The sequence below is a fragment of the Lacerta agilis genome, chromosome 12 (assembly GCF_009819535.1).
Source record: "Lacerta agilis isolate rLacAgi1 chromosome 12, rLacAgi1.pri, whole genome shotgun sequence".
Classification (NCBI taxonomy): domain Eukaryota; kingdom Metazoa; phylum Chordata; class Lepidosauria; order Squamata; family Lacertidae; genus Lacerta; species Lacerta agilis.
The window spans coordinates 30,895,620-30,909,946 of NC_046323.1; the positions used below are offsets into that span (position 1 = coordinate 30,895,620).

The 14,327-nt window shown below is 39.8% G+C and overlaps 1 protein-coding gene across 1 annotated transcript; it reads left to right on the top strand.

Annotated features, from left to right (window-relative positions):
* The first annotated feature begins 608 nt into the window (after positions 1-608).
* On the top strand, positions 609-12,095 carry SAMD9L (sterile alpha motif domain containing 9 like). The gene is given in 5 exon segments (XM_033165783.1): positions 609-694; positions 1,244-1,297; positions 6,482-6,551; positions 7,070-7,306; positions 7,308-12,095. Coding segments are annotated over 3 exon segments (4,827 nt in total). The 5' UTR covers positions 609-694; positions 1,244-1,297; positions 6,482-6,537; the 3' UTR covers positions 11,884-12,095.
* The last annotated feature ends 2,232 nt before the right edge of the window (positions 12,096-14,327 follow it).

The following is a 14,327-nucleotide window of genomic DNA, read 5'->3' on the forward strand; positions in this document are numbered from 1 at the left end:
GGCAAAATTGCATACAAATGTGCACATTAAGAGAAATGCTGATGAATTTTCAAAATAACTTTAAAAAATAAGTAAATTCAAAAGGGGATGTGGAAATGTCGGGAACTGAACTTAAGATGGGGGAAATGAGAAAAGAAACTGAAGGTTCTCATCCTTAGATTACTAAAATGATAAAATAAATAAATATTAATTTCCACCTGCATCCGAAAAGCTCCTGGCATATATGTGGTATCTTGAAAGTGATCCCTTGTTGTGCCTGCATGGTCTTAGAATGTGGATGAGCTTGAGCCATAAAAATTAATACATGTATCCCTAACATTATATTGATTTCAGAGATACAAACACATACCCCATATCAGAAGCTTTCAAAGGTTAGTCAGTAAAATTATCTGGTACTTATGTGATGTTTTCAATGGGTGTTACATATTACTCATTTTGAATAACAATGGTTGAGGAAGTGGTTTTTTGTTTTTTTAAGCCAACTTGCCTCATTGGTACTTGCAGATCATGTGACAGGAGCTGGCAAAAAACCCTGCTTCTTAGTCCCTCGCAAAGTGATTTTGTAGATGTGCTTGTCTCTTGCAACTAACAGAAGAAGAAGCTAACAGAAGGACCAAGAGATATTTGGGTTTCTCTGACTGAACAAAATGTATTTATCCAGCATTTGTGGCAAGGAATCTGCATAACTATCTTGGTAAGTGATTTAATATAGAGATGAAGACTGATAAGATATACTTCCTCAAAAGCCAGAGAAAAGTGATATTAAAATGATTGTATCCTTTGTATTATATGGAAATAAATTTATGGGGCATCGTACTGTCTTTGTGTAAGTGCTGTGAAAGAGTTCTTTTTTAGGATAATTGTGTTTTATAGGATAAATATTTATTGCAGCAACTCAGTATTATGTCTAACTTTTATTAAATTAGTTCTAAGTAAACAAACTGAAAACTTTGGGGTTCAGAAAAAGTATTTATTCAAGTAACTGTGGATTTTTAAAATAGTTTTCTCCCTCTGTAAAATAGAGCCAGATAGCTGCCTGCATTTTTCTCCCCTTTCGAAAATTAATTAAGTGGTTTCCAAGTATTTTTAGAACACCCATTTCACTTTTTAAATAAGGAATAGTCCGAGCAGTGCAAATCAAAGTAAAAAAAAAACATGATAAATTAAACCAGTGAAAAACATACAGAGTTGAGATGGAAAGTGCCACACCCATAAATGCTTTCGTTTTTGTTTCGTTTCCCAGAACTGCAGCTCTTCAGTTAAAATAGTTGGAAAGCCTGAGCTCTTCAAGATAACGGTAAGCATTAATCCCTGAGTGCAATTCTTTGCATGACTACTCAGAAGTAAGTTCTATGAAGTTCAGTTTTCTCCCATGTAACCCTTGCAGTCACAATTAATATTTATTAATGGATGGAAATGTGTTTTTAATAGGATCTATTACAAATCCAAGAAGGTCAAGGTACCATACATTGTTTCCCCTGCCCCTGCAAACCCCCCCCCCACATTTTACACTCACAACAGCCCTGTGAGGTGGGTCAGGCTCTGAGATAGTGACTGACTCAAAATCACCTAGTGAGATTCGTAGCTGAGTGGGGATTTGAACCAGGGTGTCCCCTCTCCCAGTCCACCACTCTAGCTGCTAAACTACACTGTCTATAGTGTACATACTGTATCTGGTTAGGTGCTACATATTGTGACTGGCCAATTGACCCAACTCACCAACTCACCACCAGGGCGAAAAACTTCATCAGCGGCAATGGGTGTCAAGCTGGCAGCCAAGTTGGAGGGAGAATAGCAGCGACTTCTTCTGCCTGACAGAGAGAGAGAGGCAGAGAGATGTATGTGAGAGCGAGAGACAGGAGTTACGTGAGATTTGAACCTTTTTAGTCAGAATCTCTGAATACTAATCTCCAATATCGGTCTATTTTTGGGATGTAGCCAATCCACACATATTGCTATGAGAAGCTGAGAGTTTTCGATAGGTGTGGTGCACCTTAATGCACTTAAACAAAACAGCTTTGGTGTGGCGTGCGCACACACACCCAGAGCAAATATAGCTTGCAGATCAGACCAAAACTCAGCCTTCAGCAACCCAGTGAAGGTCCTTAAGCAGGGAAACAAATGAGAACTTTATCAACCATTTTCTCTCCCTCTCTTTTACTTCATGTTTAAAAGCTTTGGAGGATCGTGTGAATGCTTGGTACGATGTATTCTCTAACTGTTATTCACAATAGCAGCGTAAGAGGTTCCCCCTCCCATGTGTCAGATTTTCTAACTGTTGCTGAAAAGTTAGGTCTACATCAGTGGGTTTAGGATTGCAGCCTAAGAGTACAGTTGTACCTTGGTTGTCAAACGCCTTGCAACTTGAACGTTTGGCTCCCGAACGCCTCAAACCCAGAAGTGAGTGTTCTGGTTTGTGAACGTTCTGTGGAACCCGAACATCCGACCCTGCTTCCACAGCGTCCGATTGAGTGCAGGAAGCTCCTGAAGACAACAAGAAGCCACACCTTGGTTTTCAAAAGTTTTCGGAAGTCATTCGAGAACCAAGGTGTGACTGTAAGTCTTGTTGGATTCAATTAAGAGTTATCGCTGACTAGAAACGCTTCGAATTTTAGCCACAGCCGCTTTGTGATTACTCGTTAGCTACTTCATCAACTTTGTCGTTAAAGTGCCTCAAGGCACTTGGTTGGTTTTGCTATGGAATAACAGGATTGCCCCTCTGGAAATTTTTTAACTTTGAAACAGAACACACAGGCAAGGCAGCTGATTTGTAAATATCCATAAATGGCTGAAATATTCGTGTCTGTTGTGCAGTATGAGGTGTGTATTTCCACATTAGAGATTGCATTTCCACATTAGCAGAGGAAGAAAGACTTGTGCAAAATAGATCAATTGCAGCAGTACACAATATGCCAGATGAATGTGTGAATGAATGTCAGAATGGGCTGAGGCACATGCAGGTGCAAATGCACCAGCAGAGCCAGACTGATGCTTCTGCCAGTTCACTTGCACTGCATCACCCTCCTTGCATCACCTCACCCTCCTCCCTTCCTGGTATGCAATAGCAACCCACCTGTTAGAAAACTAGTATAGCAGCTCCCCTCTATCCCACAAAGCACTTGAGTCAGATCAACAATTTTTTTTAATTTAAAAAAAAATGTACAAAAATGATGGAAATGTAAACTCTGCAATAACTGAAATATTGGCAAATAAAAATAAATAGCCGAACAGCTACCCAAAGCAAATGAATTCCCAGTCTTATAGCTTAAATATTGCGGTGGGAGGTTATAGCTACCAATCCAAGCAGGGATCCGAGGAACTATGGCTTATGCAGACTAATGGGGACAATTGAGAAAGATGGAACCTATGATTTACAATTCTATTACCTAGTGCAGTGGTCCTCAACCAGTGGGTCGTGGCTGATCCCAGCTCCCTGGAGATAAACCTATGTAGCTACCCTCCACTAGAAGCAAAATACTGGGAGAGGGAGAGATGGCTTTGTGGTCAGATCCAAAAAGGCTACAACTTATGCAGGGGTCACATTCCAAGCCCCCACACGTGTCAGTAAAATGTGCATAAGTGAGGAGTACCCTGGAGAGCCCGAGTGGCTTATGAGGGAACATCCTCTTCAGCATCTGGGGAGGGTCTTCTCGCAAGCCACTAGGGCTCCCCACTTCCAGGTTCCAAGCACTGCATGCCTGTGTGGTCACATGCAGGTAGATTGTGCTCAAGTTGGAAGTTTCCTGGGAGAGTTTAGGGTTGGTACATAGGCACCAACTCTAAGGGGCCCAGGCCAGGCTTTACAATGTTGAGAACAATCAGTGAGGGAAGGGAGAATGCAAAGGCATCCCTTTGGTTGAGATGATTTTTTGCTTTTCAAAGTGCACTTTTCTGATTGGAAATTGCTGCAGGATTTCTGGGGAGGAAATTACTTCCACCTTTGCAGATATAATGCCCAAAAATGACAACCAAGATGCACATTTAAAAAAAAAAAATGGGGGGGGAGGAAAGGGAGGAGAGAGTGAGAGTGATTTTCTAGCATTTTGACATGGACTCCATTGGAAGCCTGTTTGGCATCTTCTCCAAAGTAAAAAGGTAAAAGGTAAACGACCCCTGAACAGTTAAGTCCAGTCGAAGGCGACTATGGGGTTGCGGTGCTCATCTCGCTTCCAGACCGAGGGAGCTGGTGTTTGTCCACAGACAGCTTTCTGGGTCATGTGGCCAGCATGACTAAACCGCTTCTGGCACAACGGAACACCATGATGGAAACTAGAGTGCATGGAAACACCATTCACCTTCCCGCCACAGTGGTGCCTATTTATTCACTTGCACTGTTGTGCTTTTGAACTGCTAGGTTGACAGGAGCTGGGACCAGGGGCGTCTTAGTCATGGAGGCTAGTGGCATGGGGAACCATGGTGCCACGTTCTGGAGGGCGCCAGGAAAGAGGTCCGGGGGCCACGTCAGTGGCTCAGTAGGGGCAGTGGAAGGCAGGAGGAGGCAATTGGTGGCAGCGAGCCAGGTGCACAGCGATCAGCCCTCCATCCCTCCATCTGCCCCTCTCCAGCTGGTGCGCACACCCTGGCCGGGAGGCAGGCACAATCCACAGTGGCCGCCTTTCCTCTTGGCGCCGCAGTTGGTCGCTGGAGTGCTTCTCCAGTCTGCCACTGCGCAGGACTGGAGGTCGGTGCAAGGCAGCCGGAAAGGAGCCTGAGGGGTCCCCATGGAAGGGATCCAAGTGGAATGCGAGCCAAGATCAGTCCCTAAACTAGAGACCACCCTGCCGAATGAGTCACCCTCCAGCTGCTGCCCGCCTAGAGGAAAAGGTGGGTGTGGGGGGCGCCGGACGGATCCTTGCACCACGGCGCCAGATAGACTTAAGACGGCCCTGGCTGGGACAGAGCAACGGGAGCTCACTCCGTCATGGGGATTCAAACTGCACATCTTCCGATCGGCAAACCATAGTGGTTGTAATATGTGCTCTAGGTCACAGTATGCTAGGAAAGTGGGCAATGTGTAGTCTGAATACAAGACTCCTAGAATCAAATTTCATGAAACTGACTGAGCAGCCTGCAGTAAGTCACTCTCCACTGTCTCTGCTCTGAACCATCACAAGATGGTTGCAAGAATGACCAAATTTAGATTAAGAATTGTAAAGTATGTTGGCTGCTGCAAAATAGTGAATTATATTTGGTATATTTTTTCCAAATTATATTATTATTATGAAAATTTGTTTTCATCTTTCCCCAACTTACAAAAGCAACATTTAGCATGGCAATAAATGACTCATGATTTTTAAAATGCCTTTTCAAAGCTCTACTCCTTAAATTTTAAGCCTTGAAAAGAAATCATAGGCAAAACCGCTAAATGATGAAACAGCACAAGTTTTTACCAAGTATTCCACAGGGGAACCACAGAAAGAATGTGGTTGGTCAAGAGAGCGATGGAGTTAAAAAAAAGAAAGATTGAGAACCTCTGATGTAGTGTATAGGGGACCCAGAATGGTCCAAATGGGAAATCATTTCAGGTAAAAATTAAGGGGAAATGTTAAAAATTGTAATGGTCTAAGCCATGCAAGGGAATAAACAGAGTGTAAAATAAAAAAAACCCTATCCATTCTGAAGGAAATCAGCCCTCAGTGCTCACTGGAAGGACAGATCCTGAAGCTGAGGCTCCAATACTTTGGCCACATCATGAGAAGAGAAGACTCTCTGGAAAAGACCCTGATGTTGGGAAAGATGGAGGGCACAAGGAGAAGGGGATGACAGAGGACGAGATGGCTGGACAGTGTTCTCAAAGCTACCAACATGAGTCTGACCAAACTGTGGGAGGCAGTGGAAGACAGGAGTGCCTGGCGTGCTCTGGTCCGTGGGGTCACGAAGAGTCGGACATGACTAAACGACTAAACAACAACAACAAAAATAAAAATGCATTGATTTATAACACAGACTGAGTCAAATATCTGGTATCAAAAGGCTGGCTCAGAGAAAATGGCTAAGAGCAAATCTGAGGGTGGGATATGCTCAAAGCAAGAAATCCCTTCTCTAAAACAAAGAAGGCAAAAAGGCAAGCTAGGCTCCAAAGGTCTTGGGACAAACAAAAATATATTGGAGGGAAATGGAGTTCAGCAAAAATAAAATTAAGCAAAAGAAAGCAAGTGACTTCCAACCATGAGATGCAGTATTTTTGATCCCTAGTCTAGATCTCTACATTTTCCTGTCTTCTGATTCATTATTTTCTCTCATCTCACCTTTTCTCACTAACAGTGATAAATGACAAATCAGTGGAAGGCCCATGTAAACATAGGAAGTTTATTTTATTTTTAATTAATGTGGAGGTGGGTGGACATATTCCTAAGCCACATAAAGTAAGGTTTTGGTTATCTTCTATATGTTGTGTTATTTCTTCTTAATTAAATTATACAGCAGCCATGCTATTTGAAATTGAGTAAATGTTTCTTGGTTTTGGTTTTCTGGCTTTCAGATGTCATTTTAATACGGAAGACCAACTAGACAGCACACTGACAGAAGAACTCAAATATGGGGAAGAAAAGGTAAGCTGAATTAAAATGAAGAAAAATATAGCAAGTGATTTGGGAGGTAATATAGGGTTGCCATACGTCCGAAATTTCCTGGACATAGCTCGTAAACTTTGCTCAAAAAGGCTCAACAACTTTTGTATCCTGATTTCCACTTTTTGAAATATGCCAACCCTAGGTTATAACGTGATTTAAACATCAAATTAACTTCACTGAAAAATCTGAGTCTGATCTCCAAAATGTAAACTTCCTTCCCACTAAATAGAAACCTATCCATTTAAATCTTTTTCGATGTGTGGTGCAAGGCATAGGATAGGATTACATAGAACAGTGCTCTTTGATTTTGGGTCCCTAAAGATTGGACAACTCTATTCATCCCCAACAGGATGATGGGTGGTATAGTCCAATCACATAAAGAGAATCAAAGTTAAATAACACTGACGCAGATGAAGGTTTGTTTGCAAAGTTTGTAGTGCAGAAAGAAAATGTTTGTCTTCATTAACATGGTGTATTGCTTATTTTTTTCTTAAAAGGGCTAAAAATATCAAGAAAAGCAACCAGCTAGATTTGCCTGAAATAATTGAGGACTGGACTAAGGAACACGTAAAACAATGGGTGACAAATGAACTTAAGCTTGAGGAGAAACATGGCGACATCCTTCTTCATCAAGATGTGACAGGCGCCGTTTTGAAGCTTTTAACCAAGCAAGACCTCTCAGAAATGGGTATAACCTATGGCCCAGCTTGCCAAATAATGCATGCACTGGAAAAAAAAGGATATTACAGGTGAAAGCCCTAGCGTTTCTTCTGGGCAAGAATGTAGCGCAAGGCCTTTTGATACTGACTCTTCAATTAAAAGTAAAGATGCAGGTGCAATGAAAGAAAATGGCAAAGGGAATTCAGCCAAGACTGATGCGCCACCAGCATTTGCAAGATCTAAATCCACTGAGCCACCAGAATCTGTACTTGAAGAAACAAGAAAAGATATGGCTCACCAAGGAAATGGAGATAACCAGCTTCCAACCAGACAAACTTGTCTACCCTATCCTTTTGATGAGTTTCACATTAGCCACCGTTATATTCAACAGTATGTCCTTCATATACCTGAAACAGGTCCCCTCAATCTTATTGATCCAGTCCATGAATTTAAACTCTTCACAAATACAGAAAATGCAACAGAAGAGGATGTGAAGATGAAATTTTGCAATGAGGTTTTCAGATTTGCTGCAGCATGCATGAACTCCCGCACCAATGGCACTATCCACTTGGGAGTCCGGGACAATCCACATGGAGAAATTGTTGGAGTAAAAGTTCAAAATAAAGAGAAATATATTAGCTATTTTGAGTTAATAAATAAATACTTTGGAGATGCTGTAATTGGTGTTGCCAAAGATTGTATTAGGAAACCTAGGTTTGTGGAAGTATTGCAACAAAACAGCATCCCATCAGAAACATTTGTTATTGAAGTTGATGTGGTTCCAAAGTACTCTAGTTGCCTATCTAAATATTTCCCTACTAAGAGCTACAATTTTAAGACTAAAAAATGGGATTCATGTTTGTTTATAAGAGATGGTGCATCTTCCAAAAACCTCTTAAAATCTAATGATAAAACAGAACATAAATCATTTATGGCCAAACTGGAGAAATTAGCAGAGGACAGAAAAGAAGCTGAGGAAAAACATGGAGAAAAAAGGAGGAATATAGATGGGGAAGGTCGTAAGCTGGTGAGCTTGCTCACAGGCAACAGAGACTTGCTAGATAACTCCCATTATGACTGGTATATTTTAGTCACAAACAAATGCCATCCACATCAGACAGAGCATATAAACTTCTTGCAGGAAATAAAGTTATTTGCTGTTCTAGAGTTTGACCCAGAATCAGCAAGCAATGGTGTCGTCAAAGCATTCAGAGAAGACAGAGCTGCAAACCTTCATTTTCCAAAGCAGTACCAGAAGCCTGGGAATTCAACTTCTGAAACAATTGAAGAACTTAATCTCTATCAGCAGCCTAGTTGGATTTTCTGCAATGGTAGGTCAGACTTGAACAGTGAAGTGTATCAACCCGTGAGTCCTGGACTCTGGCAGCAACAGAAGGCAGCTGAGGTTAGGAAACTGATCTCATTTCTATCCCATCCAGATATAATGCAAAGAGGAAAATTTTTAGTCGTGTTTCTCATGCTGTCAAAAGTGGAAGATCCAGGTGATCCCATGATAGAAACTTTCTGTGCGTTTTATCAAGAACTTAATGGACTTGATGATATGCTGTGTATATGTATTGGGGCACAAACATACCCATGCTGGAGAGACCTCCTACGAGCCAGATTTATTGAACCGGACACACTAGCAGATCGGTGCATATCTCACTTGAGCCTACCAATGGTGAATGGTACTATCCAAAAACTAAAATCAGTGACCCAAACTTCTAAGAGACTTTTGCCATCAAAGGGGGGTTCTTTTACAATTCTCTCAAAGAAAGAAGAAGACTTTATGACTGCATTGGAAATACTATGTGAAAATGAATGCAAGGACACAGAAATTGAGACGAAAAAAGAAAAATTTTATGAATTTAAAAAATCCCAAGAAGAGCATTTTTATCGTGGTGGGAAAGTGTCTTGGTGGAATTTCTATTTCTCCTCTGAAAACTATTGTTTACCTTTTATTAAACGGGATGCATATGAGACGCTTGAAGATCTGATTGAAATAGGATCTCAGTCCCCTAAACAGTCGCCCACAAAAATTATCAACCTTTATCATCATCCGGGTTGTGGTGGTACTACTTTAGCCATGCATATTCTCTGGGAACTGAGAAAGAAATTTAGATGTGCTGTTCTGAAAAATAAAACAGTTGATTTTGCAGAAATTGCAACACAATTGACCACGTTACTTACATATGGGACATCAAACAAGTTTGATTATTTGCCAGTACTGCTACTTGTAGATGACTTTGAAGAGCAAGAAAATGTTTACCTTCTACAGCATGCTATCCAGTCTGCCATAGCAGAAAAGGGTATTCAGTATGAAAATCCTATAGTTATAATCTTAAATTGTATGAGATCCCAGAATCCTGGGGAAAGCTCAAAAAGCAACAGCTTGAACAGTATTGCACTGAAACAAAAGCTAAGTCTGAAAGAACAAAGGGCTTTTGAGGAAAAACTGAAAGAAATTGAAGACCAGTATGACCATCCTGAAGATTTTTACTCATTTATGATTATGAAAAGAAATTTTGACCAGCAATACATAGAGAATGTAGTTAAGAACACTCTGAAAGGTTTGGATGTTAGCAGTAAGCAAGCTCAACTTATTTCCTTTCTGGCACTGTTAAATTCTTACGTCACAGAGTCCACGATTTCAGTATCACAATGCGAGGAATTTTTGGGAATAAGTACTAAAAGGGCTTACTGGGGTACAGAAAACTTGGATGACAAGATGGGAAACTGCTCCAACATCATAATACAGACTGAAGTGCAAGAACGTGGGCGATACAAAGGGGTACGTATTAGTCATTCATTGATTGCTGGACAATGCTTAGAGGAATTTAAACAAACTTACAAACTAACAAAAAGTAAGATTACACTGTTGTTGTTAAGAGAAAATTTATTTTATGACATGGGCATAGGGAGAGACAAACTTCAGCAGGATGTTCAAAGCATGCTGCTTACAAGGCACCGAAAGGAACATGGAGATGACACAGACACGTTGTTTTCTCCATTAATCGAAGCAATTCAAAAAGAAGAGAGGAGTGTTGAAGTTGAAAGGGTGTTGACTGAGGCAACCTGCAGATTTAGTCAAAATGTGTTTATCAGCCAAGCCTTAGCAAGGCATTTCTACATCAAGGAGAAGAACTTTAATCGTGCACTAGAGTGGGCTAGAAAAGCTAAAAAAGGTGCCCCTAACAACTCATATATATCAGACACTTTGGGTCAAGTTTATAAAAGTGAAATAAAGCGTTGCCTAGAAGAAAATGCAGAGAAATCTATAACTGTTGAAATTCTGAAACAATTGTTGAATCTTGCAAAGTGTGCCTCAGAGGCATTTAAAGAATCTCAAGAACAAACAGAAAATAAAGACAGTGAAAAGGAATGTTTTCAGAGTATAAAATACAAGAGAAGATATGAAACATATAATACATCTGGTTACCTTGGAGAAATAGAAACTGGTCTATATGCTATAGAAATGATTGAATCCATACCTCAGTTCAACAAAAAAGATGAACTCTCTAGAAAACACATAATACAGTTTTTGTCAGGAAACGGGGGTGTTCCAAAAGTCACAGGTGATACAGAGAATGAAGAATACAGATTGACACTGGAAGAATATGCTAGTTATCTAAGTAATCTGCACACAAATTTGAAAAAAGCATTTGATTTTTTCGAGAACTACTTTGTTTTTTTGAAGCCGAAAAATCCTGAAAAAGAAATTGTGGAGCTCAAAATACGGAGAAAGGTACAAGAAGTTTTCAACAAGTATGCAGAAACATTTTGCCACTCTGATTCAGACTGGCTAATGAACTCAAAACTGAGTTCCTCTTTGCAGGTGGAAAATTACAAGAAGAGTTTAGAAGCTTCCAAAGCTGACAAGTTTTCTGGAATTTTGGAACATCTCAGCAATCATGAAAATGCTATAAGCAAAACTGAGGAAATAGTGAAACAGTATACACTTTTGCTTGATCAGAGCTCTAGCAAATCTTTGCAGAGGTACAAACTGAATTTTATCCTGGCCAACATTGTTCTCCATTGCCTCAATCCAAAATCCAAGATGGTGCCATCTTTTCTAGAACTGAAAGATCAGCTTAGAACAATTTTACAGTCAGTAGGTCTAGATTATCGATTCGCAGAACCATACTTCTTGGCTTCTTTATTATTCTGGCCTGAAAATCAAAAGCAATTTGATAAAGATTCCAAACAAATGGGAAAATATCTCAATTCTTTGAGGAAGGCATTTAATAGGCAGTACTGGCAAATGTGCCGTTCCAAACAACCTATAGCATTTTTCTACCTCGGAAAAGGAAGCAATCTGAGCAAATTTATTCACAAAGGAAAAATTGATCAGTCTGTTACTGCTAAGAGCAGGGGCAAGTCAAGGCAAAAGATGAATGATGAGCTGAGTTGCCTATGGCAGAGTGGAGAAATATGGAAAAAAGAGGAAGCCAAAAATCTCTTGCTTCGGCTGAATGGCAAGGCTGAAGATAATATTGTCTATGTCGATTACGGTATTGATGAAGACATCAGAATACCAGCATGGCCTGTTTTCTTAGGCCAGCTAAAGAGTGGTCGGAGTGTAGAAAGAGTATCTTTTTACTTGGGGTTTTCCATTGGAGGCTTGATAGCCTGTGACATAGAAATTATTTAACCCTCTTTGAAAGTACATTCCGTTGTACTGTAAATTTAATTTGACCTCTCCTTTGTCTATGGCAACAAGAGAGACATGGCATTTTATCCTAACACCAGATATAATAATTGAATGTATTTGGTTGTATCCAACTAAATTTTACTCAGAGCAGACTCGTTGAACTTGGTGACCCCAAGTTAATAATTTCAATGAATGTATTTGATTGTGGCTGGCTGTAGATACAACCCTTTTCCCCCCTCTTTGCCACGAAGGGCAAGGATGTCTCCTCAATCTGCAGTTCAGCCAGATGGGTCAATAGCTAAAGCAATGTCACTTCCTTGGGCAATAGAAGCTTTATATTAGAATGATTGAGCTTTAAGCACAAAAACCAGGGATGAGGCACCTTTGGCCCTACAGTTGTTGTTAGACTACAGCTCCTATCATCCCTGACAATTGACAACACTGGCTGGAGTTGATGGGAACTGGAGTCCAACAATATCTAGAGGGCCACAGGTTCCCCATCCCTGCCACAGACATACATAGGCAAAAATATTTTTCTAATAAAGGTTGTTTTAGTTTATCTTTGCAGAGGAAGGAGGAGGAGTCGAATGCTAACTGGGCTGGTAGATTTTGCTAAGTAATAATTTGATATTTCCTTCTGCCAGTCCAATTTCCAATTCATGAATATAATATAATATGATTTGCTTATACCACAACCTGTTGCATAGCATATGGCAATTTCATTATCTTTGCTTTAAGCATCTTGTATGTCATGTGTTCCATTGCAAAGACAAAGTATACTTTTCACAAAACCAACCCTGACTGAGTCGACATAAGAGGCTTCTGCAGTCAGTTTAGTTAATTTCTGTCTTGTACTTCATTTTGTAAGTCTGTTATTTTTCCCCTTTGCTGTGTTCCTCTCTATTGTATTGGATCCATACTTAGTCATGATTTAAGTCCCCCTGATTTAAATGCAGCTAACTTACAACACAATCTAGTGCATGTACCCTATATTCAAAACAGCTTTTCTTTTTCTATTTGGCTATTTGGTTATGCTTTTTATCTGCTTACTTTTTATATTTTCTGCTTTTCTGTTCACTTTTATAATTATTAATTTTATTGTTGGTACCTACTTAGTTTTCTTTTGAAGAGGAAGCAGTGTTTTTGTTTTTTAAAAAAAGGGTAAATAGCATTTAAATTTTGTTCCCTTTTGTTGTAAGAAATAACATTACATTCATCAATAGTATTAGATCTATCTATCTATCTATCTATCTATCTCTATCTAAAATAAGAACCTGATGTTGGTGGTCTGATTTTTATATTATAATCTGCTGGATTAATGAAATATTTGGGGGGGGGGGGTCACCTGAACCTAGAACATGGAAAGCCTATAAGAGAATGGAGGGTCCCAGGACAACAAAGAGAAGTTCAGCACTGGTTCAACTGGCCAAGAATGTCATAGAATATATTTCCTTGGATATTACCAATGGAAAGGTATTTGATGGGGATGATTAAGGGATGAAGATAAATCCTAAATTGGTGTGAGCTGAATGACAGAGCTGTACCACCCATAGGAGAGTGGGAGGAATTCAATATGGTTAGGATTTTAATGTGAACCTATCTAATTTGTAGTTTCCAAAACAATACATGAACTGAAACATAGCTGTCGTTTGTAATTCATACTTCTCTGAATTTTGTGCTGCAGTTCTTCTGCCAAATAATGTACTGTATTCATAAATGTGCATATCAGGGGAAAGTGTGAAAATAACATATGAAATGCATTATATTGAGGAAATTGCCTTTAAAAATGTTGGCATCATGAAAAACTGTATACCAAAATGTGTATATTGGGAGAAATTTGCACTAAAATTCTGATGAATTTGCATTAAAAAAAATCACAAGCTGATGCAGAAATGTGAAGTGAATTTAAGACTAGAAAAATTAGAAACTGAGATAAAACAAAACTGATAATTGTCCATCCTTAATTAGCCAATATACTATACTATTAGCAAACTCATTATCCAAGTGCTGATCCTCATGTAGCCAAAATAGCACCATTCACACATAAGAGGCATGTAACAGTAGTACAAAAATCTTTTGGGCACGGGGGAACCTTAAGAAGAGGCACAAAACAGACCAGTGAGGACTGAGCATGGTCAATGGACACAGAATTTAACTTGTGACTGACTATTGAAGGGAAGAAACCAGAGGGAAGAGAGAATGGAATGGAGTGGAGTGGAGTGGAGTGGAGTGGAGTGGCTGGAAATTTTGAACACATTGCAGCATTTGGTTGCAAGTCACACTTGTGGTCTTCTCCACCATTTCCTCCCTGCCTTGTTTTTTTAATGCCTTTTCTTATATAAACCCAATCATAGATTGATAGACATACCTGCATATACTACAAACTGAATTAATATGAGGACTAAAGCTCTCTTGTATTAATCCTGACATTGCTCAGATCTCTT